At 36.2% G+C, this 19,815-nt stretch overlaps 1 protein-coding gene across 7 annotated transcripts in view; it reads right to left on the bottom strand.

The window, feature by feature from the left end:
- Positions 1-19,815, bottom strand: part of CEP104 (centrosomal protein 104) — a 53,139-nt gene that overhangs the window by 8,462 nt on the left and 24,862 nt on the right. For all 7 annotated transcript variants that reach the window (XM_074306448.1, XM_074306452.1, XM_074306447.1 and 4 more), the window contains 12 exons: positions 19,154-19,322; positions 18,356-18,511; positions 15,354-15,584; positions 12,427-12,624; positions 11,401-11,568; positions 10,028-10,201; positions 7,289-7,465; positions 6,381-6,587; positions 5,976-6,089; positions 2,993-3,029; positions 2,657-2,738; positions 1,239-1,347 (listed from right to left, as the gene is read on the bottom strand). In XM_074306448.1, the coding sequence (XP_074162549.1) occupies positions 1,239-1,347; positions 2,657-2,738; positions 2,993-3,029; positions 5,976-6,089; positions 6,381-6,587; positions 7,289-7,465; positions 10,028-10,201; positions 11,401-11,568; positions 12,427-12,624; positions 15,354-15,584; positions 18,356-18,511; positions 19,154-19,322 (1,822 nt within the window). The remainder of the gene's footprint in view (positions 1-1,238; positions 1,348-2,656; positions 2,739-2,992; positions 3,030-5,975; positions 6,090-6,380; positions 6,588-7,288; positions 7,466-10,027; positions 10,202-11,400; positions 11,569-12,426; positions 12,625-15,353; positions 15,585-18,355; positions 18,512-19,153; positions 19,323-19,815) is intronic.

Below are 19,815 nucleotides of genomic sequence, written 5' to 3'. Positions count from 1 at the left end.
TATAGGCAAAGGTTATACTGGAAAGTAAGGGTAATTATTGTTTAGTATCTACAAATGGAATTTACTCTGGAAACACAATGATCACCAGAAGGTAGGTCTACAAATTCCTTATTAGGTAGCTTTTTTTTTCTTTTTTTCCTGAGGCATTTGGGGTTAAGTGACTTGCCCACGGTCACACAACTAGAAAGCACCTTAAGTTACTTCTGAAGTACAGTTGATCTTGTAGTATCACAGATGGAGAGCTGGAAGGGATGGATCTCAGATACCATATAGTCCAACCCTTTCATTTTCCAATGGAGGAAATTGAAGCCCCGGGGGGGGGGGGGTTAGGAGGGGAGAGGGTTGAGAAATCCTTGTGTGTCCAAGATCATACAAATAATGGATTTTGGAGGCAGGACTCTGAAGCCAATGTTCTTATCATCAATTGCAATAAATGATATGAAGCAATGACATATAACCTTGGCCCACATGGGCCAAATAAAGTCTTAACCAATTTCATAGTCCTGAATGCCATTAAATATAAGGATGGGAAGGTATGAGGATATGAAGATCTGATATCCCCAGGACCGAGGTACTAGAGGGAGGAAAGACACTGGTCAATTGCTCTATTGGAATCTTATAAGGGATTCCGATGGGTTATCTAGCCTGAGTCAATGCCCAAGAGACGTATATAGGCCAATTGATTTTTCAAAATTCTCTAAGGAAGGAAACTTTTTCTCTAGAACTACTATTTAGTTCCTTACAATTGAGTTTCATGTCTATTAAAGAAGAGGAGCAAGAACTGTATTTGCCATTTGCTCAACTAAATGTTGTTTTTTTTTAACATATAAAAAAAAAAGACTATAATAGAAAGAGCACTGGATTTGAAGGAAGGTGTATAAGGAGAAAGGTTCAAATCCTCAGTCAGTAGTTACTACTTGGGCCACTTCATCTTATGGGGCCTCAGTTTTCTCATCTATAAAACCAGACAAGATGAACTCCTTATAAAATTATAAATCTATAATTCATGGATGCTTATGCTCCCTCCCTTTCTTCATTCATTATTGAAAAGAAAGCAGACTATTCTGGTGGTTTTATTAATAATCAGATTATCAAATTTGGTCCTCCTAAGGATTTTTTTCTTGTTAAATGAGGCTTCAGTTCTTTTCCTGCCTGTCTTTGCCTTCTCATAAACTGTGACTAAATTATATTCAGACTGTCCTGCTCAGATGGGAACTGTCATCACAATAATGCATGACCTGTTTGCAGTGTTCGCATCTTGTCAACATGGGACAATGCTTCCAGTAATGGAGATCCAAGCCTTCTTCTGTGAATGATTCATCTCTTTCCCCACAAAAGATGCAAAGACTAAAATAAAACAGGAAAATAAATATAAATGCAAATATCTGGCATATTAACAACCATCTAATACTATTGTCATCCCAAATAGTTTTAAATTTAATAGTTCAATATAACAAAATCTATTAAGTGCCTACTATGTATAGAATATTATTCTAAAAGACAAAAAGAGCTTACATTTCATTAGGCAGAAATAAGATGTACATATAAGTGAACACATTCCGATTGGTAGAGGGAGCCAGTTTTAGCGAGTGGAGCTAACAGGAAAACCACAGATGAAGAATTACTCTAAGTCCAAGGTGAATAATCCTGAGTCTGAGGAGAAAATCTCATCGATGGGAAGCATTTTACAGTCCAGAGTAAGATAGGATTCCAGAGTTGGAATAGAAGAGTGGAGAATAATATGAAATAAGGCTGGAAAGTTAGGGGGATAGTAGAAGGCTTCAAAGATCAGGTTGAGGAAGACTGAATTTTAGTCAATAAACATTAGATGCCTGCTATGTGCCAGGCATTAGGCTAAGTGCTAGGAATATGAAAAGTCAAAAGTATTTTTCCTCAAGGAACTTATAATCTACTGGGATCCTAGAAGAAATAGGGAACCCCTGAAAGGTTTTTTCCCCCCTTTATAATCAGGGAGATCAGCTGGAAATGATTATCATGGTTCAGATGAGAAGGGATAAGGCCTTGAACTAGGGTGTTCTTACAGATGTAAGAAGTGTTGAAGAAACAGAATCAAAGGCATTTAGCCTTAGAGACAAAGGAAAGGTCTCTGCTGTCCAGTGATAGCCTGAGTACTATCTCTTGGGCCATGCACCACACAATGTTGATATTGTGACTTTGATTGTGTACAGAGAAAGTTTGATCCAGATGGCAGATTGTTGTCCTTATCCATAACACTGGCCTTAACTGCTTCCCTATGGGTTGTTCTAAGGAAAACTTTCTAAACATTCAAGTACACTAGCCATGTAAACTATTGCGATTGTATCACATGGCAGATCAGGTTTCTTTAGGTTTCTAGGTTTCTTTAGATTTCACTCTGGCCACTTTGCATTCAGAAATAATTCTGATATTTTATAACATTCTGAGTTTTTAATAGTAACTGCCTGATTGTAATGGAGGAGGAATATTAAAAGGATTATGTCTTGCCCACTATTAATCCTGACTAAAGAAGAAAATTTTTGTTTCTTTCAACTCTTAAAAATGGGTTCAATAAACTACAATTGAGGGATTTTTTTTAAAAACAGACTGTTTTATTTTTTATGTCATCACTGCTGCATTCTAAGTGCCCTAAAAGAAAGTTTTCCATGACTTTACTCACTAATCCAAATAATTCGCAACAGAGGCACGATCATCAGAGATGTCTGGAGCATTAGGATGAACTGCTTTCCTTTGGGGGTCATCTGAAGAAATCAGCAAAAGAAAAGAAGAAATTTAAGTAAAAAGACTTCATTTCTAATATTTCTTTTCAAAACTGGCTGTTTGGTTGGAAATATTCTCTATCGATGTGTGTGACAATGAACATGCACAGGTCTATGGGAAATCAAGTGGGTATGCCATGGAATTTTATAAAAGAGAAAACAAGGGGGATATCTTTCAAAGCCTCATTCAGCAGCATTTCCTTTCTTCAGGTGGTCACAATATGCCTTCTACGTACCTTGGTTCTTCAGCTTTCCTGCGTCACTCTCTCTGTCCTAAAATACAAAAACAAGAGAGGTCAAAGTTCTGTTGATTAAATGCGAGGTCATATGAAGAAACAAAAAAGAAACCTGTTAGTGAGTAGCCCAGCTTCCTAAAAGATATTTTTAGGTCCTGGTCTAGGTCGGGCTTGTATATTTTGGGAAACAAAGTAAAATACAAAAGCATTATTTGTATCAGAGATAAGCAACTATAGGAACGATGCTAATTTTTATTGGCCTAATCCCAGTTCTTCCAACAAACAGATCTTGTTCTCTTATCCCCTTGCCCACTTTTCTTTTTCTAGACCCTTTATATTTCTTTATTGAGTAAGTTTGTCAATAATTTCAATGGACAATGATTTTGAGACCTACTGACAACAGATGAGATAAAAAAAGAATCCTACTAAAGGCAATTTGATAGGAAAAAAAATTTGACATAGTTACTAAATCACATAGTACTAAATTTTAAAAAAAATCATATATGGAGTAATAATAGTTTTAGGTTCAGGTAGTTCCCAACCCCAACCCTAATTCCTGACCATCCCCCCCAAAAAAAACCAAAACCTTTTTCTGTTCACCCCCTACCTCCTGCCTCCCACCTATCAGTAAAACTTCTTAAATACTGATACTCTCAGATAGGAAGACTAGCTTACAATGCATTAAGGTAGAACTCAGTTAATAAATAAACATTTAGCATTTAGCATGTACAAAGTGCAAATAAAAACTTATCCAAGCAACTCTTTAGTTATTATTTTTCCAGTCTTATTTTTATTTTTCATTAATGTTTCTCAATGACAAAAAAACATTTTTAACATTAATTTTAAAAAATTTTGAATTCTAAATTCTCTTCCTCCCTCCTACCAAACCCCTTCTTAAGATGGCATGCAATTTGATAATGCTTATACATATGAATTCATGGTACATAAAGCCAATATAATTTTTAAAATGACAATGTTACCTAATCTATTTATTCAATGTCATTCCAATTAAGTTTCTAAAAATTATCTGATTGAATTACAAAAAAAAATTATAATAAAGTTCATTTGGAAGAACAAAATGAAAGGAACTTCAAAGAAACCAGGCAAAGATGATGAAAAGGAAGTAGATTTAACAATATCAGACCTCAAACCATTTATAAGGTGAGAGCATTGCTGAAATGTAAAAAAGGATAACTTAGATTAACTTAAAACTTTCATGTATAAATAAAACCTATGTAGCCAGGAATAGACTGAATGCAGAAAATTGGGGAGAGAAAATTTCTTTATAGAAAATCTCTTAGAATTTGATTGCATTGTAATATTATTCTGGTGTAGGAAATGGTGAGGTGGATTTAGAAAAACATGGAAAGACTTAGACTTGTGAAGAAAAATACTATCTACTTTCAGAGAAATACAGAGGAGAAACTAAGCATAGTACAGTCTATATATATAGAGATGAGTATATATGGGCTCATATATGCATGTTTATGAATTATGTATAGGTGTGTATATATATATATATATATATATCTCCATACTTAATTATAACCTTCTTAAAGGTGTATGGGGGGAAATAAAGTAAAAAGTGCACAGTAGAGAATCGAAGAAAACCAACAAGGAAGCAAAGGAAAGCTGAGCAACTTTGAAAACAATGTGTAGTATTTATTCTATAGGTTTTCTTGAAACGAACACTTAATTCTTTTCTATTGAATCCTTTCTTATGGTCTGCTCTTTATGGTAATGTTTTTCTTTTCTCATTTTGTATTTAAATTTAAAATTAAAAAAATTAACAACCCCCCCAGCATATGTGAATTCATGAAAAACTAATTTCCCTATTAGTCATAAAATACCTTAGTTCAGGGGTTCTCAAACCACGGCCCGTAGGCCAGATGCGGCTTGCCGGGTTATGGCAAATGGGCTGAAGGGCGGAGACAGAGTGTGAGGTTTTGTTTTCACCATAGACCGGCCCTCCAATGGTCTGAGGGACAATGAATGGCCCCCTATTTAAAAAGTTTGAGGATAACTGCCTTAGTTATAGAGATCACTTAGTACTACTACTGATTGCTATATCAGCATCAGCTGATGAAGTTAGTTGGCTCATCAAATTCTGTATTTAAGAGAATCTATTGTTAACTTGAAAGTAAGGTATTTAATGGTTTCTTTCCTGCAATGTGGAATCTGTTTTGTTATACAGAATTAGGTATTGTAACAGTATTCATCATAATGAGATGATATTTATAAAACTTCTTTAAACTTACTGTCTATCCTTGGGCTTGTCTGCCATGGCATCTGGACTGAAGATGGTACTGACTGTTGTGACTGCATATACTAAGAATCATGCTTTTTCTTTTCTTTTTCTTTTTTTCAAGAAACTCTCTCAAGGAATTTAATTACTGACACATGACAGTGTTATGACATTGGTTTAAACTATAGAAGCCATGAAGCCTGAACTGAAGGTTTGTAAAAGCATGTGATCCCATATACGATATCTGTACTGCTGTCTCTCTTAGGTATAATGTCTGTTATCTGACTCAATTAAAAAGTTTGCTCTGAATTTTCTTTCCAATAGGGGTTTAAATAAAATCTTAGTATTCTAATTGATTTTTGACATCTCTGCAAAAGAAAAAGTTTCCTCTGAATTATGGAAAAGAGAAAAATCTTCAGCCATCACTGATCCTATGGGAATAAGTTAGCTTCTCTCAGCTCAAACATAAAACTCCCAGTGGCTTTCTTTCTGAAAGCTTATGACAACTCAAATTCTAATTTCTAAGCTGGAAAACTAGATTATCTCACAAATCATTTTTATTATCCAATGAGAAATGTTCATTTTAATACATCTCATTAAAAAAAAAAAAAAATCAGACTCAAGGGAATTAAAGCCCACCACCTGACCTGCATAGCAATGTGAAAGACAGGCACATATGTATGAAGTATAGCCGAATGGCCCAAACTGAGCATTCTAAGTTAACAGACACATACTGACCTTTTCGATTTGAGTTTCTGCCTGAATCTCTCTCAGTGCTGCCAGCTGGACCTGCAGAACTTTTATTTCTTCTTTCTTTTGTTTTTCTGCTTCTTCTGTTGCTTTTTTTTGAGCCTGTTAAAAATCCCATAAGTGTTTTTAGTGTTCTCAGAAAACAGGATGCAACTGCTACATATAAACATGCCTTTTTATTTTTTACAATATTCACTTAGATTACTGATGCATTCAGAGTAAAAAGTAAATTCTGTAGTTTAACTTGAAAAAGAAAACATTTCAAAATACACAGAATGACCCATGTCCCACATGCAGCCTTTGTCCCAGCTCCTACATTTTCCCCATCTGGATTCATGTTCCTCGTGTTGTTTTTCTTAATTGGAAGACTAGGTGATAATCTTCAAAACTGACCCTGACATCCGCTGTTGTTGCTTTGCCATCTATTTTTGCAAATCCCTCAAAAATCGTCTTATAGAGAATGTTCTTGCGAGTGTTGCCATCGTCCATGGGCAGGTATTCGAGAATTAAGGTCCGATGTGTCTTATACATGTCCAAAATAATTTTAATAGCAATTTCTCGTATTTCATAGATTCTGTGCTCCAGTGCACTCACTGAAAACTAAAAACAGAGGAAAGATTTGCAATGGAGGGACATTTCAGGTTTTGCCTCGGCCTCTTCCGATCTACCCGCGGGCCTTGCTAGTAAAACCCGGCTCTGCATATCAGCCCTCTGGTTCAGACCCCTTGAGAGGCTCCCTCACAGACCACATGGTAAGAGTCCATTCTCTTTAGTCTGGCATTCAGGAGGCTTCACATTGTGACTCCAGTTTGCTGGTGCCTCCACCCGGATTTCTGACTCCTGCTTTATACGAGATCTTTGCTTCAGTCAAACGGAGGCAAACTCATTATTCCTTGAAGATATCATGTATACTCCCACACCTCTGCCTCTGCTCATACCATTCTCTCTCTCTCTTTTTTTTTTCTGGAGTTGTCTAAATCCTACCTGCTAATCAAGACCCCTGCAGGATTCAGTGGCTATTTCCAATTTGAGGCTTTCCTCTTCCTTTTCCCAACTCCTCTCACTGATCCCAGACTATAATAATTATTCCTCTTTCCTCTAACTTCCTGTGGCACTTTCTGAGCAGTTAGGACTGAGCTGGCATAAACTACCTTGTCCAGTTCTTCATTTTTATATGAAATAGAAATAAATATTTTGAGGGACTCCTGCTCTGGATAAGAAATGGACAAGCTGCCCTCTGAGGTCTCCTTGCATTCAACAACCCAGTGAAAAATAGCAATGGTGCTGAAGAGGACTCTTACCCGCATAACGTTGTCAACAGTAAATCCAGAGTTTTCAGTTCCCAGGTCTTTTAACAAACGTGCTAATAAGTCCGTTTGACTCATTGCCAGATGAGTTGAAGAATTCTGTTTTAGTGGCTGAACTAAATAAATTGGAATAATTTGGAGGGGCTTAATTTCCTTACACAGAGCCAGTTCCTAAAAAAGAAGAGCATCATTTGTTAACTACACTAGGAAATCCTAAGCTGTGATTTATCATTGATTTAGAAGAACTTTTATGAAATAATACCAAACCCCCCAAAAATCACAGAAATAGAAAATTAAATAGTTTGTGAGGAAATTAGATGAGTAAGGTCCAGAAGCTTATTATTATAATCCAATTAAAAAGTCCAAATCCTAAGGATAGTAACTAAAAGCTTGATCATTTGAGGATTTATTTTATTATTCAGGATATGGCAAAATATGAATATTTAATGGAAAATTGAAAATTTTTTTTTCTTACCATAGAATGTTCTCATAAAATCAATTTAATAAATGCCAATAAATTCAAGCTACACAAGCTTGGCTGCTAGTAGTCTTATCATTTAGGCATTAAATGCCTATTGAGGGGTAGGAGTAGTTTTGTACTCAGCTTAGTATGATTGATTACTAAAAGGATGAGTAAAATTAAAAGTATTAGTCATGTATAAAAATGGACAAAAATTTAAGTATAAATATGTGTACTACTCACATTTTTGTTTATAATAATGTTATTTTATAAACAAAGAAAATTCATTTCAATAGACAACTATTATAGGTCCACCATAAGTAAAGTATTTTCTTAGGCAATGGGATACAAAAATGAAAATAAAACTGGCCCTGGCGACATGGGACTTATGAGTTGATGCATAATTAAACAATTATAATTATAATTTGAACCATGGAGGAAAAGGACTTCAATAAGCAGAGATGAGGGGATGGTGAGTTCCCAGAAAAGCAAGTGGACTAAGCAGAGTCACTGAAGAGAGGGAAAGATCAGATGATAGCCAGTAGAATTCAATGTATCTGCAATATTGGTAGGTGTCAAAGAGCATGATGGGAAGTAAATCAGCCTGGGCTAGGGAAAACCTAGAGTACTAAGCTAAAAAATAGACACTTTATTTAGTTGGTGATGGGAAACTAGTGAAGGTCTTTGAGCAGGGGTATGCCATGGCTGGAGTGGTGTGTCAGAATTGGAAGTAGTATTATGGAGGGACTATGGATGAAGACAGGAGAAACTGAGGGTAAGGAGGCTATGGCAGTGAGAATGGAAAGGTAGGGATGGACTAGTGAGATATTATGGAAGTAGAAGCAGCATAACTTGATAAATGATTGGATATGGTGATGAAGTAGAGAAAGAATCAAAGATAAGTGAGGTTTTGAGCCTAGTTAGCTGGAAGAATCATGTGCTACCAGAAACAGAGAACTGAGGCAGACAGACAAATTTTATAAATGATACCTTGGGACCGCACCAGGCTGCCTTTAGTAGAGTGTTAAAATATAGCTAGTTACAAAAAAATTGAGGTTGAACTTTTTGTCCTTTTTTATGTTTTTGGTTACATCAAGACATGGGTTATTTTTTCTTTTAAAGTGAATGTTACTAGAGAGGATCCAGCTCACTTCCAGTTGATCAATGATGGACAGAAATAACTGCGCCCAGAGAGGGAACACTGGGAAATGAATGTAAATTGTTAGCACTACTGTCTGTCTACCCAGGTTACGTGTACCTTTGGAGTCTAGTACTTGATGTGCAACAAGAAAATGGTATTTGCACACATATATTGTATCTAGGTTTTATTGTAACACATGTAGAATGTATAGGATTGCCTGTCATCGGGGGGAGGGAGTTGAGGGAGGGGGGGATAATTTGGAGGGATGAATACAAGGGATAATGTTGTGGAGAAAAATTGCTCATGCATATATACTGTGAAAAAAAAATTTCTAAATAAAAAAAAAATAAAGTGAATGTTACATGCCTGAATTTTAAAGTAACAGCTGTATTTATTTTCTCATTCCTCTTCAAGTATAGAGCTAAAACTTATTTTCTAAGTGGTAAAGAATGCCCTAAGATAATGGGTAACTCTACAAAACTAACAAGCTTCCAAAGCTTTCTTAACTTTTAGTAAAAAACTCTAGAGTAAAAATATTTTTTCCCCTTGCCCAAACTCTGGATATGTGCCACAGTAAAGAATCAAAAGTCAGTGACTCAAGTGATGCCCTCTTGGGAATGTGCCTTGTGCATCCAAGAGCGGCTGCTCCATTTCCTCACATCCTTTGGAAAAAACAAGTCTGTAATCTTCCAGTATTGAGTTAGAAATCACTCTCAGCCAGTAGAGAAACAAGCAAAGTACTGTCTGACTGGATGAACTGTCTGACTGATCATACCTCTTATTTCTAATGCAGTTTTTCCTTGAGGCTTACTGGGAGTCTACTAATAGGACTAAATGAAATGGATAATTTAAAGAAAATGAAGATAATTTTCTTTCTGCTAAAAGTAGAATGCACAAACTTTGGGTTTGTGTCTTCACCTCCATTTTTCCAATTCTTCACTCAGTGTCCCAGAGGCTCACAATGGACAGTCCCCATCACAGCCACATATCCCACTCACAGCTCATGTAAAAATGAGCACAGCTTGGTTCCTCTGGGTTACTGACTATAGCTGCTCACAGGAGAAACCCTCAGAGGCAAACACCGAGGCGGCTTTGAGGGCTGCCTGCTCTGATTCACAGAAAAGGCTTTTACCTGAATAAAGTTCGATGCTATGATGCGGAGGCGAGCAGAAGAGTCCCCAGTTCTGGACAGCAGATTGGGAAGAGTCTTCTCCACAGAGAGAGTGGTTTCTGGCTTACCAAGCTTATGTTTAGGAATGTACTGTGTGATGATCATTTTTAGTAATTTCAGTGATGCTTGAAAGACCTTTGTAAAACAACAATAACAACCAGAGACATGAACATTAACTCTTGCAATATGAAGCCCTGCAGCTGATCATCCACCAGTCTGCTTCCATGCAACAAGTGGGTGGGCATTAAGCATGGTTCTGGGCACCAGGGATGAAGGGACCAAAATGAAATAGCCTCGGCTCTTTTGCCCATTGAGAAAAGTTGGGAAAACAGGTCCACAACAAAATCGACATCGATATTTACAAGACAAATATCAAATAATAGGAGGCAAAGAAAGGAGGGAACCAGAAAGGCCTTTAGGGAGGCGGTGGTGCTGAGGCAGGGCCTTGAGCTCTAAGAAGGGATCTTTGTAGTAAGAAGCACATTCCTGATAAATGGTAGCTTGTACAAAAGCATGGAGATGGGAAATGGAATGTGGGATTTGGCATCTGCAGATTATATCAGTAAAAGCTACAGAATGTCAGGAGGGCTGAAGAAGACACTAAGAGACTCAAACCATCTTCATCCTTCTTAATTATCTATTGCTTTTTTCTTGCTCAGATACAAGAACATTCCTTTTATGCTTAAATGCTGTTTCATTAGGGAAAGCAAGCCCTTGTAGCAGGGAGAGGGACACTAATCAAGTCCATCTGGACTTAGAACTGAGGTTTGGTTTTGGTTTTTTTTTTTTTGAGGCTGGGGTTAAGTGACTTGTCCAGGGTCACACAGCGAGGAAGTGTTAAGTGTCTGAGACCAGATTTGAACTCTGGTCCTCCTGAATTCATGGCTGGTGCTCTATCCACTGCGCCACCTAGCTGCCCCTAGAACTGAGTTTTAGCACTGACTCAAAAGATTAAACTCATCTTTCATATTATTCAGGTTTCATGAAAATAAAAATACAAGTCAATCATCATGCTGTTATGGGTGAACCAAATTTAGATAAAACAATGAAATGAAATCTGCTTTTAGGCAATACAGAGAAAAATCAAACTATTCTGATGATGTTGTTCAATTCAAGACTAAAGAGGACTTCAGAAAAGGCAGCTTCCTACCTTTGTGCTTACAATCATGGGAAGCTATCATTCACCCACTTTTCTCAATATATGGACTGTGCTAGCCCAGAGAAGCCTAACCCTGGAGCTGAGAAACAAAATCCCGAGTCTGGCTTCTATTATGCAATCTCACTGCAAGGGTAGAGGCCGGGGCAGGCTGGCCCTGGAAAGCAGAGTTACTCACTGAAGGCACGAGATCCTTGATGGCTCTTCTTATCAGAAAGATGGAGGCTCTGAGAAGGTTCTTCAGGTCTTCCTTTGGCGTCCCAATAGGCATGGTCATTAGCTTATTATATAATGAGAGCAATGCATCTTCTCGGTATGACCAGGTCTTAGAATAAGCTCCGGCAACCTAATGCAAGGAAAAATTCTCATTTTTTACATAAAATGAGATATCAAAATTGTTGGTTACATCTATAGCATGACACTATTTGAGATTTCTTTTTGTTCCTATGGAAAAAATATTTCGAGTAGGTGGTTTTAAAATAAATGACTGAATGAAGCACTTAAAGCCTCAGGATATCAAGCATAAAATTGCTGTAAGATAAATATAGATATTGGGGGAAAGTAAGGTGAAACAGAAGAAAAATAAATGAACAAAAAACTTTGCTAGTAAAAAAAACAAACAAAAAAACTTTAGCCTGTGATACAGAGTGGACAGTAAAAACTATGTCATTTAGAAGACTACCTCCAAAAATTTAAGACGGCCCTTTCTAAAGAGAGAAAGCCTTTTTTTTTTTTTTTTAATCTGGGTGATATGACTACAGTTAGCATATTGTCTTACTAGCTCTACTGATAATTAAAAACAAATTGGCATTCATTTCGAACAGAATTCAGTTCAATTGCTTTTTAGTCATGTCTGACTCTCATTTGGGGTTTTCTTGGCAAAGATACTGGAATAGTTTTGCCATTTCCTACTTCAGCTCATTTTACAGATGAGGAAACTAAGGCAAACAGGGATCAGGGTTATTTGCCCAGGGTCACAAAGCTAGTAAGTGCCTGAGGCCAAATTTGAACTCAGGAAGATAAGTTTTCCTGATTCCAGGCCCAGGCTCTATGCACTATGACGTCATGACGTCACCTTTAATTTTTGTTTTAGCAGCTCATAACTTCATGTACATTCATTAAGAGATTTTATAAGTTAAATCAACATTCAGATGACTAATAGCAAGCGTTATGAGCATCATTTATTTATTCATTTTTTTTTTACCAGAGTTTCTCCCAGCACTTCAATGGTAGAACTGGCTTCTCTCATTGCTTTCTCAGTCAAGGGCTCTGGCTCTCCTGCAATGGTGCCTTTTGGAATTATACTGACATCTTCTTCAGCCTTCTCTGATTCTACATACGTTTCTCCTTGTTGCTTAAGAACAGCTGGAAGAGGTCTTTCATCATAAGGCAATAAATCAACCTGTAAGTGAATGAAAATAAAACTATTTTGGACATCTCCATCTTCTGATCTTCCGCTCTGTAGTTTCTCTCTATTCCCTCACCCTGTTTCAATGCTCTCTAAATAAAGGTCATATCTGAAAGATATCCGTTAAACCATATCTGATATAGGATTTAGAAATATTATTCTATTAAAACAATCAATTTATACTCAATTAAAACAAAACATATATGATTCTTACCTAGATTATGGTTTTATATACTTTCTACATGTAACAAAAATGAAATAAATTCTTCCTAAATTATAATTTATTTGCCATTAAAAGTATGTTTGACAAAAGATTAAATTATTTTTAAAGCAGTGTCAAGGTAAAAAAAAAAAAGATTGATATTGACAAGATCTCCATTATTTTCTTGTAATGGCAAGTCAAGTCTATTCTTGGATTGCTATTGCTGTCTAGTTATTACTCAGTTATCTCTGACTGACTCCATTTGGGATTTTCTTGGTAAAGATACTAGAGTGGTTTGCCATTTCCTTCTCTAATTCATTTTACAGATGAGGAAACTGAGGCAAATAGGGTGAAGTGACTTGTGCAAGGTCACATAGTTAATCAGGTGTCTCAGGCAGGATCTGAAATCAGGAAGATGAATTTTCCTCATTCCAAGCTCATGGCTCTATCTACTACAACACTTAAAGCCTGTATACTTGGGGATTAACTATAATTATGAGCTAAAGCATATTTATTCACTTGGGTGAAAGAAGGACTTCTTAAACTTTTTCTACTAACGATCCCTTTTAACCAGAAAAATTTTTACATGACCTTGGGTATATTAGTATATAAAATAGGTAAACAAATTAAATTTTATATACTAATTTTATATTACAAATATATATTAATATATAATATAGGTAAATAAATTAAATATTTACTGATGATAAATCATAAAGAAATTTATTTTAAAATAATTTTTGGTACACATATAATTTTATCATTTATTAAAGATGAAAGCAAATTTGCATACTAATGAGATGGATATGCTTATTTTTACATAAAAATTAAATCTTGGCATATTTGATATCTTTTACTGTTGCCAAATTTTTCATGATGCTCACATTCAGTTATGCAACACTATAAGGTGTCTTCACCCACAATTTAAGAAGTTTTAGTCTAAAGAACCCACTTTAAGGAAACCAGAGGCTAGAGAGATAGATTTCAATTTTAGTAAATAAAGAATTAAGATTCTACTATCCATAGCTTTGGTCATGTCATGCCTTTTAATATTCCAATGATTTAATACAGACATACTTAGCTAGTTCATTCCTATTTATAAAACAAATCAGCTATTTGATTGCATCATATGCATTTAAAGAAGACAGATGATGGGATCATAAATTAAGCGTGATCTTATTTCTGAAGGTCAGATAGTCCAAGCTCTTCATTTTACAGATGAAGAAATGGAGGCTTAAAGAAATGAAGTGACTCCTCTTAGATTGGCTAAGATGACAGGAAAAGATAATGATAAATTGTTGGAGGGAATGCAGAAAAACTGGGACACTGATACATTGTTGGTGGAATTGTGAATGGATCCATTCTGGAGAGCAATTTGGAATTCAGCTCAAAAAGCTATCAAACTTTTGACCCAGCAGTGTTTCTACTGGGCCTATATCCTAAAGAGATTTTAAAGGAGGGAAAGGGACCCACATGTGCCAAAATGTTTGTGGCAGCCCTTTTTGTAGTAGCAAAAAACTGGAAACTGAATCATCATCAGTTGGAGAATGGCTGAATAAGTTATGGCATATGAATATTATGGAATATTATTGTTCTATAAGAAACAATCAGCAGGATGATTTCAGAAAGGCTTCCAGAGACTTACATGAACTGATGCTTAGTGAAGTGAATAAAACAAAAAGAATGTTGTATGTGGTAACAAAATTATGTGATGATCAACTTTGATGACTTGGCTCTTTTTAACAATTAGATGATTCAAGCCAATTCTAATAGACTTTTGATGGAGAGAGCCACCTATATTCAGAGAAAGGACTATGGAGACTGAATGTAGATCACAACATAGCATTTTCACCTTTGTTGATGTTGCTCTTTGCTTACTTGTTTTTTTCTTTCTTATGTTTTCCCTTTTGATCTTATTTTTCTTAAGCAGCATGGTAAATGTGGAAATATGTATAGAAGAATTAACCTATATTGGACTACTTGCTTTCTAGGGGAATGGGGAGGTGGAGAGGGAGAAAAATATGGAACACAAGGTTTTGCAAAGGTGAATGCTTAAAAACTATTTTTGCATGTATTTTGAAAAGTAAAAAGCTATTATATTAAAAAAAAAAAAAAAAAAAAAAGTGACTTGCCCAGACCCCCAGGCATTCAATAGCAGAGCTAGGATTGGAATGCAGGCCCTATAGGCTAGAGCTCCTTTTCCTACACAAATATATAGAGCAATATTAATAACTATAGGAAGTTCACAGTGAAATCCAAAGAGAGGGGCATAAAAGGTAATACTTATTTTGGACATGACCAGGAGAAAAGCTTCTGCTAAGTCCAGGGCCTGGAACACAGTAGGTGCTTAGTAACGCTTACTGAATGACTCACACATTACTTGAATTAAATGAGATGCACTGGAAAGCTGGGGGCTGGTGAGGGGAGAAAGAAGATCTCTGTAGTACTGGTGATGACGTCAATTAAATTTGTGTTGCTATCTCCTTTGGCTCTAAGGAAATCCTGGCTTTGAGCTACTTACATTGATCTTTGAAAGAGAATTTGAGGCTGATAGCTGGCCCACAATGGCTTGCTGCTTAGGGGGAACATTCAGAGAACTATGAAGTTGAGGCTTGGCTGAGGGGAACGGTTCCACATAGGGTTTTTCTCCTGCTCGCTCCTCTTGACGCAGAGGTGACTGTATAGATTTCTGCAGGCAGGGGCTGCCAGAACAGAGTAGAGGCGCGAAGGGAAAATCAAAAGGCTTTCGAATCTAGAAAGAAATAGAAAATTAAGTTTAAAATGGTTTTTCTTTCTTCACTACAAAACCATTTCCTTAGTAGCTCTGAGACAAAACTCTCAAACTCTCATGCATACTGCCACATGTGAAGAGTCAGTATTTCTGCCTAAGGTATAGGTGAGTACATTGTATGCCAGTCCAGTTGTGTCCTCATTATGCTGGCTATACATATGGCATACAGAATACAGAATATAAATAAATAGATAGAATATAAAGTGCTTAATTTGATTAAACCACAAAGCCTTTTATAAACACAGAATGGAAGTTATTTCATTGAGCCTTCTATTTTGTAGCTCATTTATCCATGTACCTGTCTAATTCTCCTCCATTACACAGTGCAGGGACTGTCTTGTGCATCACTGTATCTGTGAGCACTAAGCATAACAGGGATTTAAAAACAAAATGCATGTCAACCAAACAAATGCCTGTTTTGCTAAATATTTGTTGTTAAAATGTTTATTGAGATCAAGAATTTCAAGGAAATTAATAGGGGGGGGAAGCAAATGAAGGTGGCCGAGCTGTACCAGTTCTAAAACTATATTACAAAGCAGCAGTCATCAAAACCACTTGGTACTAGCTAAGAAATAGAGCAGTTGAACAGTAGAATAGGTTAGATTCACAGAACAAAGTAGTCAATGACTTTAGCAGTCTAGTGTTTGCTATCCCAAAGACTCCAGCTTTTGGGATAAGAATTTACTATTTGACAAAGACTGCTGGGAAAACTGGAAACTAGTATGGCAGAAACTAGGCATTGACCCACATCTAACACCATATACCAAGAAAAGGTCAAAAAAATGATATTATAAGCAAATTAGAATAACACAGCATAGTTTACCTCTCAGATTTATGGGGGGGAGAAAGGAATTTATGACCAAAGAAGAACTAGAGATCATTACTGATCACAAAATAGATAATTTTGATTTTATTAAGTTAAAAAAATTTTTGTACAAACAAAACTAATGCAGACAAGATTAGAAGAGAAGCAATAAACTGGAAAAATATTTTTACATTCAAAAGTTCTGATAAAGGCCTCATTTCTAAAATACATATAAAATTGACTCTCAACTTTATAAGAATTCAAGCCATTCTCCAACTGATAAATGGTCAAAGGACATGAACAGACAATTTTCAGATGAAGAAATTGAAACTATTTCTAGTCATATGAAAAGGTGCTCCAGATTACTATTGATCAGAGAAATGCAAATTAAGACAACTCTGAGGGGCAGCTAGATGGCGCAGTAGATAGAGCACCAGTCCTGAATTCAGGAGGACCCAAGTTCAAATCTGGTTGAAGACACTTAACACTTCCTAGCTGTGTGACGCTGGGCAAGTCACTTAATCCCAGCCTCAGGAAAAAAAAAAAAAAAAAGACAACTCTGAGACGCCACTACACACCTCTCAGATTGGTTAAGATGACAGGAAAAGATGATGACGACTGTTGGAGGGGATGTAGGAAAACTGGGACACTGATACATTGTTGGTAGAACTGTGAACGGATCCAACCATTCTGGAGAGCAACTTGGAACTATTCTTAAAAAGTTATCAACTACCCAGCAAAAGAACTCTGGGAAATGAGTGTGAACCACTACAAAGCATTTCCAATCCCTCTGTTTTTGTCTGCTTGCATTTTTTATTTTTTTCGCAGGTTAACTGTATGTTATTTCAAAGTCCGATTCTTCTTGTGCTGTAACTGTATGAATATGTATACATATATTGTATTTAACATATACTTTAACATATTTAACAAGTATTGGACTACCTGCCATCTGGGGGAGGGGCTGAGGGAAAGGAGGGGAAAAATTGGAACAAAAGATTTTGCTATTATCAATGTTGAAAAATTACCCATGCATATATCTTGTAAATAAAAAGCTATAATAAAAAAAAAAAATGAAAAAAAAAACTATCAAACTGTGCATACCCTTTGACCCAGAAGTGTTTCTTACTGGGCTTATATCCCATACAGATCTTAAAGGAGGGAAAGGGACCCACATGTGCAAAAAATGTTTGTGGCAGCCCTTTTTGTAGTGGCAATAAACTGGAAATGGAATGGATGTCCATCAATTGGAGAATGGTTGAAGAAGTTATGGTATATGAATGTTATAGAATATTATTGTTCTTTAAGAAACAACCCAACAGGATGATTTCAGAGAGGCCTGGAGACACTTACATGAATTGATGCTAAGAGAAATGAGCAGAACCAGGAGATCATTATACACGGCAACAAGACTATATGATGATCAATTCTGATGGACGTGGCTCTCTTCAACAATGAGATGATTCAAACCAGTTCCAGTTGTTCAGTGATGAAGAGAGCCATCTGCACCCAGATAGAGGACTGTGGGAACTGAGTGTGGACCACAACATAGCACTCTCATTTCTTTCTGTTATTGCATTTTGTTTTCTTTCCCAGTTTTTTTTTCCTTCTTGATCCAATTTTTCTTGTGTAGTAAGATAACTATATAAATATATATACATATACTGGATTTTACATATATTTTAACATATTTAACATGTATTGGACCTGCCATCTGGGGAGGGGGTGGAGGGAAGGAGGAGATAATTTGGAACAGAAGACTTTGCAAGAGTCAATTTTGAAAAATTACCTATGCATATGTTTTGTAAATAAAAAGCTTTAATTAAAAAAAATAAATAAATAAAATGTTTATCGACCACAAGCTCCATTTGTGTGACTTCTGTCTATCAGTCTTAAAGCTGCCTGCCTATCATTTGGTCTGGTGACTCACCATCTCAGAATCCAAGAGATTGTGCAGCTCCAGCTGCTGGTATACTTTGGTGCGATACTGCTCCATCTGTTGCTTCTTCTCTTTGGCCATATCATAGTCTTCTTTTTCTACAGCACAGCGCTTTTCCACATCATACCTGCCAAGCCTCTCCCCAACCTGAAAGGCAGAAATTTCACTTTCAATGCTAAGTTCCAATTCACCGATGTGATACAGGAGTTGAGACTGGCTATACTGAGAAGGTAAGAACATAATTTTGTTTTATGAATTATTAAAAAGCTCTCAAAGGAACTTAAATTTCATCTTTGATTTGCATTATATTCTAATTTTCTAATTATCCTTTCTTACAATGGAAAGAAACAAAATAATGAAGCATCTGAGCATCACAAGTTGACATGAGTGCAATAAGGCATGAAGTGCAGTCCAACACCTATGCAATGGACATTCTATTTTTGTTAAGAGGCTTTTATTGGCTAAGTGACATGGATTTTGTTTACAAGCTCAATCAATAAATGAGGGTCAAACCTAGCTATAGAGGCATGCTAATCACATCTGATGATTTGAATTCAAGGATTTTAATAAGAAGGACTTCTAAGGATGCATAGCCTTAGAAAAAGTCACTTAAGTCTATCTGCCTCCATTTCTTTATCTGTAAAATAGGGATTATACAGCCCCTCTCTCCCAGGTTTCTTTGAGGACCAAATAAGATCATATTTGTAAAGCACTAAGTATATTGTGCTTGGCACATGCAAATGCTAGCTATTATTATTATTACATTTATTTTCTTTCTACTCAATTTACCTTTTGTAGATCAGCAATGGCCTGTTTCAGTTTCTTGGCGTGATCATAGCGCTCCTTTTGGACAGCTTCTCGTTTCTTCTCATCTAACCTGCGGATTATCTGTGCAACCTCTGGATCCTGGTACATATCAAAGGCTAAGTCATCCAGGGGAGAAATGTAGTCAGGTTTCCTGAAGGAAAAACAGCAAATATTTTTGAAGGAATTTTAATAATTCAATAAGCATTATATTCCTTGAATATTCAATAAAAGTACTTAATTACTGGAAAATGCCAGATATGTATGACTTATTGCTATTGTTGGATTCTGATGGGATGTTCAACATTATCACCGTTTTAACGAATACAAAAGCTCATGGAATCCACTTTCAAGGAGTTATAACCTTGGGAAACCAAGGCTAACATAAATGAAGCAATTAGAGAATAATATAAGTGAACTGTGGCTAACGAATGGTATAGGCTATAAAATACTGTAGGAAGTCAGAGGCATACTAGTCTTAGTATATTCTGTATCTTTTAGTAATCCAATCAAGCCATGTTCCTGAGAAACACTGCTGTGTTTATTTCCTTCTCCAAGTTAGAATGGTATAAGTGGTTGGACCCTACACAAACTCTCACAACAAAATTAACACAGCTGCTGCTAAATTTCTGCCACAAGTCAAATTT

Source organism: Sminthopsis crassicaudata, chromosome 3 (assembly GCF_048593235.1).
Source record: "Sminthopsis crassicaudata isolate SCR6 chromosome 3, ASM4859323v1, whole genome shotgun sequence".
Classification (NCBI taxonomy): Eukaryota; Metazoa; Chordata; class Mammalia; order Dasyuromorphia; family Dasyuridae; genus Sminthopsis; species Sminthopsis crassicaudata.
Note: the sequence above shows the minus strand (reverse complement) of the source record. Positions and strands in the feature narration are given on the sequence as shown.